This window comes from Oncorhynchus mykiss, chromosome 12 (assembly GCF_013265735.2).
Source record: "Oncorhynchus mykiss isolate Arlee chromosome 12, USDA_OmykA_1.1, whole genome shotgun sequence".
Classification (NCBI taxonomy): domain Eukaryota; kingdom Metazoa; phylum Chordata; class Actinopteri; order Salmoniformes; family Salmonidae; genus Oncorhynchus; species Oncorhynchus mykiss.
The window spans coordinates 20,319,563-20,337,062 of NC_048576.1; the positions used below are offsets into that span (position 1 = coordinate 20,319,563).

Genomic DNA, 17,500 nt, shown 5'->3' on the forward strand with positions numbered 1-17,500 from the left:
GTCATCAGTCTGTCAGTATAGCTAATCATCAGCTAACAGACAAATAAGGCAATGTATAGCTTAACTCCCTACGTACAAACACACATGTGTGCGTGAGTGGACACACACACATACACGTGCATACATGTAACCACACACTCAGATATCCTGACCAGAATGGGCGGAGGTTTGCTGGAATTCATGATGTCAGAGGGTCAGGTTTCAAATCCATCTCTCCCTCTATCCCTCCAGTGTCTCCCAGTTCAATACATCCTCTCTAAAACACACACACACTGGCTCTGCCATGCAGGATTATGGGGGATCAGGGGGGTCTAAGTTATTGTCAGTGTCTTATTTGCTTATTTATCTAAGTAGAGCAACAGAGAGTGTGTGTGTGTGTGTGTGTGTCTGTGTGTGTGTGTGTGTGTGTTGGTGTGTGTGTGTGTGTGTGTGTGTGTGTGTGTGTGTGTGTGTGTGTGTCTTTGTGTGTTTTAGCTGACTTTGGGGTCTTCAGGGACTGGGGTCGCTGTCCCTGCTAGGCTTTTCCCTTCACTAATGCAGTCTGGGAGGACTGAGCGAGAGCCTGAAAACAGCTTTGATGTCTCAGCTCATCCTTAAAAGAATGCACCAGAAGCAACTTACTCTGCCTGGGTTGTGTCGGAGAGAGAGAAAGAAAGAGAGGGAGAGTCAGAGAGAGTGAGTCAGAGAGAGAGAAAGAGAGAGAGAGAAAGAGAGCGAGAGTAAGAGAGGGAAAGTCAGAGAGAGAGAATCAGAGAGAGAGAAAGAGAGAGAGAGTCAGAGAGAGAGAGAAAGAGAGAGAGAGTCATTGAGAGAGAGTCAGAGAGAAAGAGAGAGAGAGAAAGAAAGAGAGGGAGAGTCAGAGAGAGAGTAAGAGAGAGAGAGAAAGAGAGGGAGAAGGAGGGAGAGAGAGAGAGAGAGAAAGAGAGGGAGAGTCAGGGAGAGAGAGAGTCAGAGAGAGAGAGTCAGAGAGAGAGTCATAGAGAGAGAAAGAGAGGGAGAAGGAGGGAGAGAGAGAGAGAGAGAGAGAGAGAGAGAGAGAGAAAGAGAGAGGGTTCTGAGATTAGTTTCTTCATTACCAGAGAAGACAGAGCAGCCAAATGGTTTTCCAGCCTGCACAACAACAAGGAGACTTGGAAGGGTTGGGGAAGACAGGCGGAGAGTTGAATAGATGGAAAGAGAAAGTGAGAAAGAGAGAGAAACCCCAGAAGGTAAGAAAGAGACGGTGAAGAAAGGCAGGGCTTTGGCTCTGCTCCCCTGGAGTCTGTTGCTTGTGGCTTCGCTCATGGTGAGCAGTCTCAGCTCTGAGGGCCTCTAGCTCCTAACAGCCACACACTGGCATTCTGTTCTGGATTTAGTCTGAGGCACAGATGAAATGCAGGAAGAAGAAGAGATTGAGGGGATTCAGAAGATGGGAAATACAGCAGCCTGAAAAAGCCTGTCCACATAGCAAACTAATGACTAGGGTTTACAGTGGAGGAAACACACGCTCTAGTGTACTACACATTTTTCAATGCCACCGTGTTTTTTCAAGCATAAAAGGGCCTGGTGGAATATACTTAAATTCTACAAGATTCACGCAGTGCCACTATAAAAAGGACAACCGTTGTATCTACTAAAGTGTTAAGCATTTCGTATTTTCTTCCTACAGTGAATGGTGGCTGGTCAACGTGGACAGAGTGGACGGTGTGTAACAGTCGCTGTGGCCGTGGCTACCAGAAACGTACGCGCAGCTGCACCAACCCAGCACCTCTCAACGGCGGCGCCATCTGTGACGGGCAAGGCATTCAGAAGCTGGCATGCAACCCACTGTGCCCAGGTAGTTAATGCACCACCCGCCAATATGCTCAGGGGTCAGTGGAGAGCAATCAAACAGATTACATATAGCTATGTGTATCATTCCCTCCCCCACCTCACCCAATCTCACACACTCTCATTCCCACCCTCCTCCATACCCCCATCCCCCTCCCTCCCCTCTGTGTGTTAGTGGATGGTCTGTGGACAGAGTGGAGTAAATGGTCCACGTGTGGGACAGAGTGTACCCATTGGAGGAGGAGGGAGTGCAGCGCCCCAGCGCCCAAAAACGGTGGGAAGGACTGTGAGGGCATGGTGCTTCAGTCCCAGAACTGCACCGATGGCCTGTGTATGCAGAGTGAGTACAGACATGATGAACATCCCCACTTTATTCAACCCTCCTCTGTCTACCTCTGTCTCTGTAGGAACCCAATATATTATTACCCAATCCCTATCAGTCAGCCTGTCAGTCTGTCTATTCGTCTGTCTGTCTGTCTGTCTGTCTGTCTGTTTATTTAGGAGCTATCCTATTTTTCACTGTACTCCCATAACTCACCTCCACCCACTTCCACTGTCTCACTTTCTCTCTGTTGTTTCACACTTACCTCCACTTCCCTGCACAAACATACACTTACCACTCACACACACACACACACATACACACACACACACACACACACACACGCACACACACACACACACACACACGCACACACGCACACACGCACACACACACCTCTTTCCTCACACACACTCTCCGCTGGGCTGTAGGATGACAGATCTTTTGGAGGAGAGTTATACAAAGACCATGTGCATTTGTTCCGTCCACGTGCCAGCTCTGAGCCCTAGAGATAATCTAGAATAGTCAGTATGTGTTCAACAACAACCTCACCACCGCACCACCAGGCAGCATTACTGTAAGTAATTACCCTTGTCACAGAGTAGGCATTCAGGAGCTATATTTAAAATAATGATAAGTGATTATAATGTACTTAAAGGAAAGCTCATAATTGCTGAGCTACTGTGATTGCCACCCTAATTTAAAGCACGGGATTCGATCGGCCCAATGGGAGGAAAATTGAGGGCCACAAAGTCTCACAAGCACAGACTTGCTGCTTTTCCTGAGCGCCCAATTATATGTGTTGACAAGAAGGCCAGTATTTTACTTTTCCCTGTAGCTCTCTCAAAACATTTTAAAAGTATTAAAAGTGGGGAGAAAGGTCCTGGAATTCATTGCCGTTTCCTGGTAGTGCTCTACAATCCTTCTATACATTTGATTGTTTTGCTCTTTACTCTTGGAGCAACACAGCCCAAGCCCAGTTTGTGGTCAGACTGCTGGAGATTTTCCATAGGCGGAGAAATGCTTTTTGAGATGTTTTTGAAATTGTTTTTGTTTTCTAGGAGACCTAGAAACACACGGTTCAGTTACGCCAACAATCCTGCCTGCTATTCCCTTTTTATACATTCAGAGAGCTGCAGAGAAACATACTGTAGTGTACAGCAGCAGCGTTGGTCTGTGTGCTGCAGACTCATAGGGTAAAACTTTATCTGTTCTGAAGCCGTGTTTATCTGCTGATTCTGGGTCTGCCCTCCCCCTTGTCTGCCAGTAAACATGGGAAAAGAGAGAGAGGGAGGGTGGGAGGGAAAGAGAGATAAAGATAGAGAACAAGAAAGGGGGAGAGAGCTGTAGACAGGAGCCAGGGTGTTCTTGTCAAATTAAAAGTAAGGCGTGAGGCTTTTTTAATGAACTGTCTTCTTAATAATGTCTTTAGGGTGAAAAGCCCACACACTGACTCTGGTTCCACCATGCATCCAGCGTGACATCAATAGAAGCCAGACAGTCACCATGCTCTAAAAACATCACACAGACACTCCACATGTTCTCTGACTATGACATTGATACAAGACCGACTCAGTTTCTGCATGTCAGGTACCGCTGATGGTCACATGTATTCCACTAGTATTCCACAGATATAGCTGCTCTATAGCGTGAATATGACCAATATAGTCACCACAACTCATCAACATGTGTAGATTGTCCCTATGTCTGACTGGTATGACCCAGAACATGTGAATGCTGCTAATATTATAACAACAGTACATTTACTGATTGCTAGTGCATATTTAACTAGATGGATATATATGACTTCGTCCCACTGAGATTGAGGTTGAACTGTTTTTTATGCTCAGAAACAGCAGGAGAAATAATTCAAAGAGCAGCTTTGAAATTGAGCTAAACTTTCTTCAGCCTTCTTATCTTGGCGTGCTGTGAAGCCCTCGTTAAAATCTCTCTCTCCTTCTCCCCCCCCCCCCCCTCTCTCTCTCTCTCTCTCTCTCTCTCTCTCTCCTTCTTCACCCCCTCTCTCTCTCTCTCTCTCTCTCTCTCTCTCTCTCTCTCTTTCTCTCTCTCTCTCTCTCTCTCTCTCTCTCTCGCTCTCTCCTTCTTCACCCCCCCCCTCTCTCTCTCTCGCTCTCTCTCTCTCTTTCCTTCTTCACCCCCCCCTCTCTCTCTCTCTCTCTCTCTCTCTCTCTCTCTCTCCTTCTTCACCCCCCCCCTCTCTCTCTCTCTCTCTCTCTCTCTCTTTCCTTCTTCACCCCCCCCCCTCTCTCTCTCTCTCTCTCTCTCTCTCGCTCTCTCTAAATCTCTCGCCCCAAGACCAAGCCCATTTCAGAAGCATTTGTTCTCTGTTAGATAGATGGCCAGTTTGCAGAGAATATAAACCCATAACCATTTAGATTTAGGATCTTTCCCTGGATTGATTTTAGGGAAGCTAAGAGGGTGAATCCACTTATGTCTGTGCTAATGACCACCTCCACCAGCGTTTAGGAGATCGGCCCATTATCTAAAAGCTCCCATTGTGGCAAATATGATTGGGAATGGAAGATGTTGTGCAATCTGAACTCACCTTGCCCACTGATCTTCCTCTCTCTACACTGGTCTGGGATCAGCACTAATAGATACCCTCAGATTCCATTCCAGTTTGATCTCATTTCTTGTTGTCTGAATTCATTTTAAACATTGCACAATGCAATCTATCTGACAGATTTTACGTTCAAATGTTATATATTCCAAGTCAGACGAATAACAATGTTACTTGACCTCAATTGCTTTATGTATCGTTCAAACTGAACCGCCTAAAGCCAAACTGAAAGGGCATCTTTAAATGTATTTTATGATGTTGCATGACGTGTTACTTATTTATAACCTTTATTCTGGAAATAAAGGGTAGATCATTTAACTGAGCTAAATATGGAAGGATAAGATGAAAAGGGGTCCAGACCTTCTCTGTTATAACAGTAGATCTAACCGTGCTTCATGGTGTTAGCTTTTAAGCTAGTTTAAGCTGATGTGTTTGTGCTCCCTCTTTTTCTCTCTCTCTCTCTCTCTCTCTCTCTCTCTCTCTCTCTCTGTCTCTCTTGCTCTCTCTCTCTCCCTCTCTCTCTCTCTCTCTCTCTCTCTCTCTCTCTTGCTCTCTCTCTCTCTCTCTCTCTCTCTCTCAATTTCAATTCAATTCAATTCAAGGGCTTTATTGGCATATTATATATATACAGTGTTTTAACAATGTACAAATGGTTAAAGGACACAAGATAAAATAAATAAGTATAAAAATGGGTTATATTTACAATGGTGTTTGTTCTTCACTGGTTGCCCTTTTCTCGTGGCAACAGGTCACAAATCTTGCTGCTATGATGGCACACTGTGGAATTTCACCCAGTAGATATGGGAGTTTATCAAAATTGGATTTGTTTTCAAATTCTTTGTGGATCTGTGTAATCTGAGGGAAATATGTCTCTCTAATATGGTCATACATTGGGCAGGAGGTTAGGAAGTGCAGCTCAGTTTCCACCTCATTTTGTGGGCAGTGAGCACATAGCCTGTCTTCTCTTGAGAGCCATGTCTGCCTACGGCAGCCTTTCTCAATAGCAAGGCTATGCTCACTGAGTCTGTACATAGTCAAAGCTTTCCTTAAGTTTGGGTCAGTCACAGTGGTCAGGTATTCTGCCGCTGTGTACTCTCTGTTTAGGGCCAAATAGCATTCTAGTTTGCTCTGTTTTTTTGTTAATTCTTTCCAATGTGTCAAGTAATTATCTTTTTGTTTTCTCATGATTTGGTTGGGTCTAATTGTGCTGTTGTCCTGGGGCTCTGTAGGGTGTGTTTATGTTTGTGAACAGAGCCCCAGGACCAGCTTGCTTAGGGGACTCTTTTCCAGGTTCATCTATCTGTAGGTGATGGCTTTGTTATGGAAGGTTTGGGAATCGCTTCCTTTTAGGTGGTTATAGAATTGAACGGCTCTTTTCTGGATTTTGATCATCTCTCTCTCTCTCTCTCTCTCTCTCTCTCTCTCTCTCTCTCTCTCTCTCTCTCTCTTTCTCTCTCTCTCTCTCTCTCTCTCTCTCTCTCTCTCTCTCTCTCCTGTCTCTCTCTCCTGTCTTAGTTGGTTCGGATGTTGTTAACTCCGTTCTCTGACAGATGACATTTTGTTGACATATCGATCAGCTGAAAGGGCTGACTGCAGCACAAGGGCAAAATCACTACATATTTACCTCAGGGCTTGTAAGAAATGAAGTTGTTTATTTTGTGTGATATGTGATCTGAGTGAGATAATTATATGTAGTTAGTAAAGATGATATACCGGTAGTCAACATTTACCACTAAAATAGATAGGCCTAGACCTCAATATTACCATATTTCTAATTATAGTAGTTTTGGGAATGGAGGATTCTTATGCATTAAATATGAAGATACCAATGGGAAAAAAATCAATTGCCTGTTATTGGTGATCCAGCTGTAGAACACAGCCATATTACTATTCAGGAAGCCTCTCTGAATAAATGGCTGAAAAATAGTGATTTCCAGTAGGAGCACCACCCTCTCAGGTCCACAGCTCGGTGATGTCCTGTTTAAAGACTAGTCTCAATAGACAGTGGGTCTATATCCTTGGTTTCCTTTAGGAAGCTAAAGTATGGTTTTACAGTGGCAACCGACTCGCTCAGCATGAATATAACTACTGTAACCAGGATGGGTCCAGAGGTCCCATCATTTAGGCCTGTACTGACGACAATCTCCCCCTGTCTCCTCTTTCTGATTACATGTACACACTCGCCCCATCTATCACACCATTGATTTTACTGTCCCTCTCCATCACAAGTTCATTGTGTCTGTTTATGTATGTCCTAACGAGGTGATGGAGTGCTGCGTGTGACTGTGTGTGTTCCTGGAAACGTATGTGTCTGTGTTTAGTGTGTTTCGTGTGTTTCGTGTGTTTTGTGTGTGTTGTGTGTTTCATGTGTTTTGTGTGTGTCATGTGTTTTGTGTGTTTTGTGTGTTTCTTGTGTTTTGTGTGTTTCTTGTGTTTAGTGTGTTTCATGTGTTTCTTGTGTTTTGTGTGTTTCATGTGTTTCTTGTGTTTTGTGTGTTTCTTGTGTTTCGTGTGTTTCTTGTGTTTTGTGTGTGTTGTGTGTTTTGTGTGTTTCGTGTGTTTTGTGTGTTTTGTGTGTTTCTTGTGTTTTGTGTGTGTCGTGTGTGTCGTGTGTTTCGTGTGTGTCGTGTGTTTCGTGTGTTTTGTGTGTTTTGTGTGTTTTGTGTGTTCTGTGTGTTTCTTGTGTTTTGTGTGTGTCATGTGTTTTGTATGTTTCGTGTGTGTCGTGTGTTTCGTGTGTTTCTTGTGTTTTGTGTGTTTTGTGTGTTTCGTGTGTTTTGTGTGTGTCGTGTGTTTCGTGTGTTTTGTGTGTTTCTTGTGTTTTGTGTGTGTCATGTGTTTTGTGTGTTTCGTGTGTTTCTTGTGTGTCATGTGTTTTGTGTGTTTTGTGTGTTTCTTGTGTTTTGTGTGTTTCTTGCGTTTCTTGTGTTTAGTGTGTTTCGTGTGTTTCTTGTGTTTAGTGTGTTTCTTGTGTTTCTTGTGTTTTGTGTGTTTTGTGTGTTTCTTGTGTTTCGTGTGTTTCTTCTGTTTTGTGTGTTTCTTGTGTTTTGTGTGTGTCATGTGTTTTGTGTGTTTTGTGTGTTTCTTGTGTTTTGTGCGTTTCTTGTGTTTAGTGTGTTTAATGTGTTTAGTGTGTTTCTTGTGTTTCGTGTGTTTTGTGTGTTTTGTGTGTTTCTTGTGTTTCGTGTGTTTCTTCTGTTTTGTGTGTTTTGTGTGTTTCTTGTGTTTTGTGTGTGTCATGTGTTTTGTGTGTTTCTTGTGTTTAGTGTGGTTTTGTGTGTTTCTTGTGTTTCTTGTGTTTAGTGTGTTTCGTGTGTTTCTTGTGTTTCGTGTGTTTCTTGTGTCTGTGTGTTTCTTGTGTTTTGTGTGGTGTGTGTTTTGTGTGTTTCTTGTGTTTCGTGTGTTTCTTGTGTTCTTTGTGTTTTGTGTGTTTTGTGTGTTTTGTGTGTTTCGTGTGTTTTGTGTGTTTTGTGTGTTTCATGTGTTTCTTGTGTTTTGTGTGTGTCATGTGTTTCTTGTGTTTCGTGTGGTTCTTGTGTCTGTGTGTTTATTGTGTTTTGTGTGTTTTGTGTGTTTTTTGTGTTTCTTGTGTTTTGTGTGTTTCTTGTGTTTTGTGTGTGTCGTGTGTTTTGTGTGTTTCGTGTGTTTTGTGTGTTTTGTGTGTTTCGTGTGTTTCTTGTGTTTTGTGTGTTTCGTGTGTTTGCGATGTATGTTAAGGCCTTTAAAACACAGTAAGTGTTCATTTTTACCATGCCACCCATCCTCTTGTACGTCCCTCTACCCCTCCACCTCCATCCCTTCATCCCCCTCTTCCGCTCTCTCCTCCACCTCTACTGTGGGTGGATAGGATTCCCCAGCCCAGCTGTGACAGATGCAGACGGTTAGTTCTATTGACCCTGCCATTCCCCCACTGTTTATCAGCCTCTGCCTCAGCTACCTCCTCCAACCATCCACCCCTCCATTACTCCTCTCCTCCTCTCCTCCTCTCCCCACATCCATTCACTAGTGCTGCTGAAGCACTAAACCAATGCAGCAGATGGATAACACCTCTCTACCATAGGCCCTCGTCCTCTCCTCCAACTGCCCTGCTCCAGATCAAGAGAGATTGTTTCCCTGTGCCATCATACCTCATGCCTTCTCTGTTGCCTTGTTTGAGTTTCCCTGTTACCTTTCAATTTGATTTTCACCCCCCCCCCCCCCCCCCCCCAAAGGTTCCTTATATCAGAAGTCCTCTGAATTCAACAAAGACAAGATTGATTTGGGATATCCATGTGAGTTATTGTTTTTATTTATTTATTAATTCCTTTGTTGTTATTTTGTCCAAGACAGACATTATTGGCGGGATATATGCATGAGGTCTTTACAGCATCTGCATAACAATCATCTGACAACCAAACATTGCTCCACTTGTCATATTCACTATGATGTTTTCACAATTGGCCCCCACAAAAGGGATGTCATGATGAATTTGCATAAAGACCTTATATATACTCCTGTCAAATAAAGTGTCAACCTTATTTCCCATCACTGCCCTGTGACCTGCCATGCCTCACCCTCCCTCTTTCACTCCTCCTAGCCTCCTGTGGTCGCTGCCTCACGTTACCGCTCTGTCTCTCTGCTCTCTCTCATATAACGTCCCTTGGCTGCCTGACTATCTGTTTTCACCCTGTCTGGCCCTCTTACCCTCTTACCCTAGGCTGGTAGTGATATTTTACCCTGTTGGTGCTCATTGTCTCTAGGCTGCCAGCCTGCCACTGTCTTACGTCAGTCACCAGAGATCACATCTCAGACTGAGACACAGAGTACTACAGAAATATTACACTTCTATGTCTCTCTCTCTCTCTCTCTCTCTCTCTCTCCTGTCTCTCTCTCTCTCTCTCTCTCTCTCTCTCTCTCTCTCTCTCTCTCTCTCCTGGCTCTCTCTCACTCTCTCTCTCTCTCCTGTCTCTCTCTCTCTCTCTCTCTCTCTCTCTCTCTCTCTCTCTCCTGGCTCTCTCTCTCTCTCTCTCTCTCTCTCTCTCTCTCTCTCCTGTCTCTCTCTCTCTCTCTCTCTCTCTCTCCCTCTCTCTCTCTCTCTCTCCTGTCTCTCTCTCTCCCTCTCTCTCTCTCTCTCTCTCTCTCTCTCTCTCCTGGCTCTCTCTCACTCTCTCTCTCTCTCCTCTCTCTCTCTCTCTCTCTCTCTCTCTCCTGGCTCTCTCTCTCTCTCTCTCTCTCTCTCTCTCTCTCTCCTGTCTCTCTCTCTCTCTCTCTCTCTCCCTCTCTCTCTCTCTCTCTCTCTCCTGTCTCTCTCTCTCTCTCTCTCTCTCCCTCTCTCTCTCTCTCTCTCTCTCCTGTCTCTCTCTCTCTCTCTCTCTCTCCTGGCTCTCTTTCACCTCTCTCTCTCTCTCTCTCTCTCTCTACCTTTCTCTTTCTCATTCTTTATAACTCTCTAGTCTTCACCTCTACACAGTAAAATAAGTGTTCAATAATCCCTTTCATTTCCCTTTATTGTATTTTTCTCCCTTTCCGACAATTGCTCTTGTTCAAAGGGATGTATTAATCTAAGTGATACATTTAAATACGCACACTTAGGTTGCTGCCTTTATCATCAAAGCGTGGATAGGAGATTGTTCGACGAAGGGGATGTATGTTAAATAACTGCAGGGGAGCTTGGCAGAGGGAGCGCAGTGAAATTACATTTTCTGACTTTTATCATTTGGCTCTGGCTGCTTTGAGTGGAGATTAGGTGCCTAACGAGAATCTGCTGTTTTTAACTTGATGTCTATGTTGAGGCCTGCTGGACTTGGGATGTACTGAGGGCCTCGTAGGGTTAGCTGATTGGGGTTGAAAATGCCTTCGTACTGCAATTATGACACAACATCTGGCAGTGGTCTGCAGTGCTATGCATACATTCATACATCTTCAAGCAAAGTGACGTTATCTGTTATTGTAGTGTGGTGTGAGTTAATCCTAGTGTTCTCGTGTCTCAGTGCAGTTATGTCAAATACATAACCTTCCTAACCCTTGATTTTGGATTTTTTTTTACCCCTTTTACTCCACAATTTCATGGTATCCAATTGGTAGTTACAGTCTTGTCTCATCACTGCAACTCACGTACGGAAAGGCGATGGTCGAGAGCCATGCGTCCCACGAAACATGACCCTACCAACCCGCACTGCTTCTTGAAACACTGCTCGCTTAACCCGGAAGCCAGCCGCACCAATGTGTCGGAGGAAACACCGCATCCCGGCCCGACAAACCCTCCCTAACCCAGACGAAGCTGGGCCAATTGTGCACCAGTCGCGGCCGGCTGTGACACAGCCTGGGATCGAACCCGCGTCTGTAACGTCGCCTCTAGCACTGCGATGCAGTGCCTTAAACATCTGCTCTACTCGGGAGGCACCTAACCCTTGATTTCAATTGTGAATTGGCCACATGAAGCTTAAGTGTTCCCCTTGAAATAGCGTAAGAGCAATTGTTGATTTATCTTCCCGTAGAGAAAGGCTCTGTGAGTTTCCTGTCTGATGTGAGGTCAGAGTGATGGTCAGGACTACTCTTCTCTGGGGCAGGGTGTTGGCTCACCATCATTACACTGTGTGTGTGTGAGGGTCAGTGGGAAGCACTGCTTTGATCCTGACGCTGATTAGTGCCTTTAAACACAGAGCTTGTCTGAACAAACGGCCAACTGGCTGAGGATGATACTAAAACAGAGACTATACTCAACAGTATACTGCATGATACAATCCTATATGCTATGACAGAAATTCATAGTGCACATAAATATCATAACAAGAAAAAAAACCTACAGCACACTATTTCCATTTACTGTACTTTTCCGTTCTCCCACACATCTCCTGTAGTCTAAGTACTCCCTCTTGCCCCCTCATCCTTCCTCCCCCATGTGAAATTAGAAGACACAGATTGAGTACCATCTGCATCACTTAAAGACAACAGGACGCAAATGGTCCAACGTTCACACCAGTTAGTAATTTATGGCAGTGGGGCTGGATCTGTGGTTAATACTGCCATCTACTGGTACACCATTGATCAACACCATTTGGAATAAATTTCACAGTCTTTACTCTCTCTTTCACTGTCTTTACTCTCTCTTTCACTGTCTTTACTCTCTCTTTCACTGTCTTTACTCTCTCTTTCACTGTCTTTACTCTCTCTTTCACAGGCTTTACTCTCTCTTTCACTGTCTTTACTCACTCTTTCACTGTCTTTACTCTCTCTTTCACTGTCTTTACTCTCTCTTTCACTGTCTTTACTCTCTATTTCACTGTCTTTACTCTCTCTTTCACTGTCTTTACTCTCTCTTTCACTGTTTTTACTCTCTCTTTCACTGTCTTTACTCACTCTTTCACTGTCTTTACTCTCTCTTTCACTGTCTTTACTCTCTCTTTCACTGTCTTTACTCTCTATTTCACTGTCTTTACTCTCTCTTTCACAGTCTTTACTCTCTCTTTCACTGTCTTTACTCTCTCTTTCACTGTCTTTACTCTCTCTTTCACAGTCTTTACTCTCTCTCACTGTCTTTACTCACTCTTTCACTGGCTTTACTCTCTCTTTCACTGTCTTTACTCACTCTTTCACTGTCTTTACTCTCTCTTTCACTGTCTTTACTCACTCTTTCACTGTCTTTACTCTCTCTTTCACTGTCTTTACTCTCTCTTTCACTGTCTTTACTCTCTATTTCACTGTCTTTACTCTCTCTTTCACAGTCTTTACTCTCTCTTTCACTGTCTTTACTCTCTCTTTCACTGTTTTTACTCTCTCTTTAACTGTCTTTACTCTCTCTTTCACAGTCTTTACTCTCTCTTTCACTGTCTTTACTCTCTCTTTCACAGTCTTTACTCTCTCTTTCACTGTCTTTACTCTCTCTTTCACTGTCTTTACTCACTCTTTCACTGTCTTTACTCTCTCTTTCACAGTCTTTACTCTCTCTTTCACAGTCTTTACTCTCTCTTTCACTGTCTTTACTCTCTCTTTCACTGTCTTTACTCTCTCTTTCACTGTCTTTACTCACTCTTTCACTGTCTTTACTCACTCTTTCACTGTCTTTACTCTCTTTTTCACTGTCTTTACTCACTCTTTCACAGTCTTTACTCTCTCTCACTGTCTTTACTCACTCTTTCACTGTCTTTACTCTCTTTTTCACTGTCTTTACTCACTCTTTCACAGTCTTTACTCTCTCTCACTGTCTTTACTCTCTCTTTCACTGTCTTTACTCTCTCTTTCACTGTCTTTACTCACTCTTTCACTGTCTTTACTCTCTCTTTCACAGTCTTTACTCTCTCTTTCACAGTCTTTACTCTCTCTTTCACTGTCTTTACTCTCTCTTTCACTGTCTTTACTCTCTCTTTCACTGTCTTTACTCACTCTTTCACTGTCTTTACTCACTCTTTCACTGTCTTTACTCACTCTTTCACTGTCTTTACTCACTCTTTCACTGTCTTTACTCTCTCTTTCACTGTCTTTACTCTCTCTTTCACTGTCTTTACTCACTATTTCACTGTCTTTACTCACTCTTTCACAGTCTTTACTCTCTATTTCACTGTCTTTACTCTCTCTTTCACTGTCTTTACTCTCTCTTTAACTGTCTTTACTCACTATTTCACTGTCTTTACTCTCTCTTTCACTGTCTTTACTCTCTCTTTCACTGTCTTTACTCTCTCTTTCACTGTCTTTACTCTCTCTTTCACTGTCTTTACTCTCTCTTTAACTGTCTTTACTCACTATTTCACTGTCTTTACTGTCTCTTTCACTGTCTTTACTCTCTCTTTCACTGTCTTTACTCTCTCTTTCACTGTCTTTACTCTCTCTTTCACTGTCTTTACTCACTCTTTCACTGTCTTTACTCTCTCTTTCACTGTCTTTACTCACTCTTTCACAGTCTTTACTCTCTCTTTCACTGTCTTTACTCTCTCTTTCACAGTCGTTACTCTCTCTTTCACTGTCTTTACTCACTCTTTCACTGTCTTTACTCTCTCTTTCACTGTCTTTACTCTCTCTTTCACAGTCTTTACTCACTCTTTCACTTTCTTTACTCTCTCCTCCACTGTCTTTACTCTCTCTTTCACTGTCTTTACTCTCTCTTTCACAGTCTTTACTCTCTCTTTCACTGTCTTTACTCTCTCTTTCACTGTCTTTACTCTCTCTTTCACAGTCTTTACTCTCTCTTTCACAGTCTTTACTCTCTCTTTCACTGTCTTTACTCTCTCTTTCACTGTCTTTACTCTCTCTTTCACTGTCTTTACTCACTCTTTCACTGTCTTTACTCTCTTTTTCACTGTCTTTACTCACTCTTTCACAGGCTTTACTCTATCTTTCACTGTCTTTACTCTCTCTTTCACAGTCGTTACTCTCTCTTTCAATGTCTTTACTCACTCTTTCACTGTCTTTACTCTCTCTTTCACTGTCTTTACTCTCTCTTTCACAGTCTTTACTCACTCTTTCACTTTCTTTACTCTCTCCTCCATTGTCTTTACTCTCTCTTTCACTGTCTTTACTCACTCTTTCACTGTCTTTACTCACTCTTTCACTGGCTTTACTCTCTCTTTCACTGTCTTTACTCTCTCTTTCACAGTCGTTACTCTCTCTTTCAATGTCTTTACTCACTCTTTCACTGTCTTTACTCTCTCTTTCACTGTCTTTACTCTCTCTTTCACAGTCTTTACTCACTCTTTCACTTTCTTTACTCTCTCCTCCATTGTCTTTACTCTCTCTTTCACTGTCTTTACTCACTCTTTCACTGTCTTTACTCTCTCTTTCACTGTCTTTACTCTCTCTTTCACTGTCTTTACTCACTCTTTCACTGTCTTTACTCACTCTTTCACTGTCTTTACTCACTCTTTCACTGTCTTTACTCACTCTTTCACTGTCTTTACTCTCTTTCACTGTCTTTACTCTCTCCTTCACTGTCTTTACTCTCTTTTTTAACTGTCTTTACTCACTATTTCACTGTCTTTACTCACTCTTTCACAGTCTTTACTCTCTATTTCACTGTGTTTACTCTCTCTTTCACTGTCTTTACTCTCTCTTTAACTGTCTTTACTCACTATTTCACTGTCTTTACTCTCTCTTTCACTGTCTTTACTCTCTCTTTCACTGTCTTTACTCTCTCTTTCACTGTCTTTACTCTCTCTTTCACTGTCTTTACTCTCTCTTTAACTGTCTTTACTCACTATTTCACTGTCTTTACTCTCTCTTTCACTGTCTTTACTCTCTCTTTCACTGTCTTTACTCTCTCTTTCACTGTCTTTACTCTCTCTTTCACTGTCTTTACTCACTCTTTTACTGTCTTTACTCTCTCTTTCACTGTCTTTACTCACTCTTTCACAGTCTTTACTCTCTCTTTCACTGTCTTTACTCTCTCTTTCACAGTCGTTACTCTCTCTTTCACTGTCTTTACTCACTCTTTCACTGTCTTTACTCTCTCTTTCACTGTCTTTACTCTCTCTTTCACAGTCTTTACTCACTCTTTCACTTTCTTTACTCTCTCCTCCACTGTCTTTACTCTCTCTTTCACTGTCTTTACTCTCTCTTTCACAGTCTTTACTCTCTCTTTCACTGTCTTTACTCTCTCTTTCACTGTCTTTACTCTCTCTTTCACAGTCTTTACTCTCTCTTTCACAGTCTTTACTCTCTCTTTCACTGTCTTTACTCTCTCTTTCACTGTCTTTACTCTCTCTTTCACTGTCTTTACTCACTCTTTCACTGTCTTTACTCTCTTTTTCACTGTCTTTACTCACTCTTTCACAGGCTTTACTCTATCTTTCACTGTCTTTACTCTCTCTTTCACAGTCGTTACTCTCTCTTTCAATGTCTTTACTCACTCTTTCACTGTCTTGTCTTTACTCTCTCTTTCACTGTCTTTACTCTCTCTTTCACAGTCTTTACTCACTCTTTCACTTTCTTTACTCTCTCCTCCATTGTCTTTACTCTCTCTTTCACTGTCTTTACTCACTCTTTCACTGTCTTTACTCACTCTTTCACTGGCTTTACTCTCTCTTTCACTGTCTTTACTCTCTCTTTCACAGTCGTTACTCTCTCTTTCAATGTCTTTACTCACTCTTTCACTGTCTTTACTCTCTCTTTCACTGTCTTTACTCTCTCTTTCACAGTCTTTACTCACTCTTTCACTTTCTTTACTCTCTCCTCCATTGTCTTTACTCTCTCTTTCACTGTCTTTACTCACTCTTTCACTGTCTTTACTCACTCTTTCACTGGCTTTACTCTCTCTTTCACTGTCTTTACTCTCTCCTCCACTGTCTTTACTCTCTCTTTCACTGTCTTTACTCTCTCTTTCACTGCTCTCTCTCTCTGTCTCTCTCCTCTCCTCCACTGTCTTTCTCCCTCTCTGTCTCTCTCTCACACCCCCCTCCCACAAACACTTTGCCAGTGGCGTTTAGACACCTGTAAAGAAGGCTCTATATTTCACTTGTCAGTTTCTTGACAGTGAAGGCCATTATTCACAATTATCAACATAAGGCTGTGACACTGTTTCACTGTTTCCATCCATCTATAACTGTTCCACTTTAATTAGGGTCATTACAGCCTGGGTTCTACACGCAGCCACTAGAATGAACAGAACCAAACTAGGCCTTAAAATCACTCATTCTCCAGCTGAAAACAGAAGAAGAAACGATCTGGGAGGGAAAGATGAAAGGAGAAATGTGAAACGTGGGTTATTTCTAGATCTTATCAGAAAAATGAAAGAACAAAGCCAGGGACCGGGGGACAAGGAGAGACACAGATAAAGGAATGTTTGTGTATGTGGTCCATCAGGGACCTCTGTAATTTACAGCACACTAATATACAGTGCCTTGCGAAAGTATTCGGCCCCCTTGAACTTTGCGACCTTTTGCCACATTTCAGGCTTCAAACATAAAGATATAAAACTGTATTTTTTTGTGAAGAATCAACAACAAGTGGGACACAATCATGAAGTGGAACGACATTTATTGGATATTTCAAACTTTTTTAACAAATCAAAAATTGAAAAATTGGGCGTGCAAAATAATTCAGCCCCCTTAAGTTAATACTTTGTTACGCCACCTTTTGCTGCGATTACAGCTGTAAGTCGCTTGGGGTATGTCTCTATCAGTTTTGCACATCGAGAGACTGACATTTTTTCCCATTCCTCCTTGCAAAACAGCTCAAGCTCAGTGAGGTTGGATGGAGAGCATTTGTGAACAGCAGTTTTCAGTTCTTTCCACAGATTCTCGATTGGATTCAGGTCTGGACTTTGACTTGGCCATTCTAACACCTGGATATGTTTATTTTTGAACCATTCCATTGTAGATTTTGCTTTATGTTTTGGATCATTGTCTTGTTGGAAGACAAATCTCCGTCCCAGTCTCAGGTCTTTTGCAGACTCCATCAGGTTTTCTTCCAGAATGGTCCTGTATTTGGCTCCATCCATCTTCCCATCAATTTTAACCATCTTCCCTGTCCCTGCTGAAGAAAAGCAGGCCCAAACCATGATGCTGCTACCACCATGTTTGACAGTGGGGATGGTGTGTTCAGTGTGATGAGCTGTGTTGCTTTTACGCCAAACATAACGTTTTGCATTGTTGCCAAAAAGTTCAATTTTGGTTTCATCTGACCAGAGCACCTTCTTCCACATGTTTGGTGTGTCTCCCAGATGGCTTGTGGCAAACTTTAAACAACACTTTTTATGGATATCTTTAAGAAATGGCTTTCTTCTTGCCACTTTTCCATAAAGGCCAGATTTGTGCAATATACGACTGATTGTTGTCCTATGGACAGAGTCTCCCACCTCAGCTGTAGATCTCTGCAGTTCA

General features: G+C 42.7%; 1 protein-coding gene across 3 annotated transcripts in view; it reads left to right on the forward strand.

Annotated features, from left to right (window-relative positions):
* Positions 1-17,500, forward strand: part of LOC110537154 (netrin receptor UNC5C) — a 263,198-nt gene that overhangs the window by 212,217 nt on the left and 33,481 nt on the right. For 2 of the 3 annotated variants that reach the window (XM_036937158.1, XM_036937159.1), the window contains 3 exons: positions 1,649-1,816; positions 1,985-2,149; positions 8,924-8,983. In XM_036937158.1, the coding sequence (XP_036793053.1) occupies positions 1,649-1,816; positions 1,985-2,149; positions 8,924-8,983 (393 nt within the window). The remainder of the gene's footprint in view (positions 1-1,648; positions 1,817-1,984; positions 2,150-8,923; positions 8,984-17,500) is intronic. The other variant, XM_036937160.1, reaches the window with a different exon arrangement.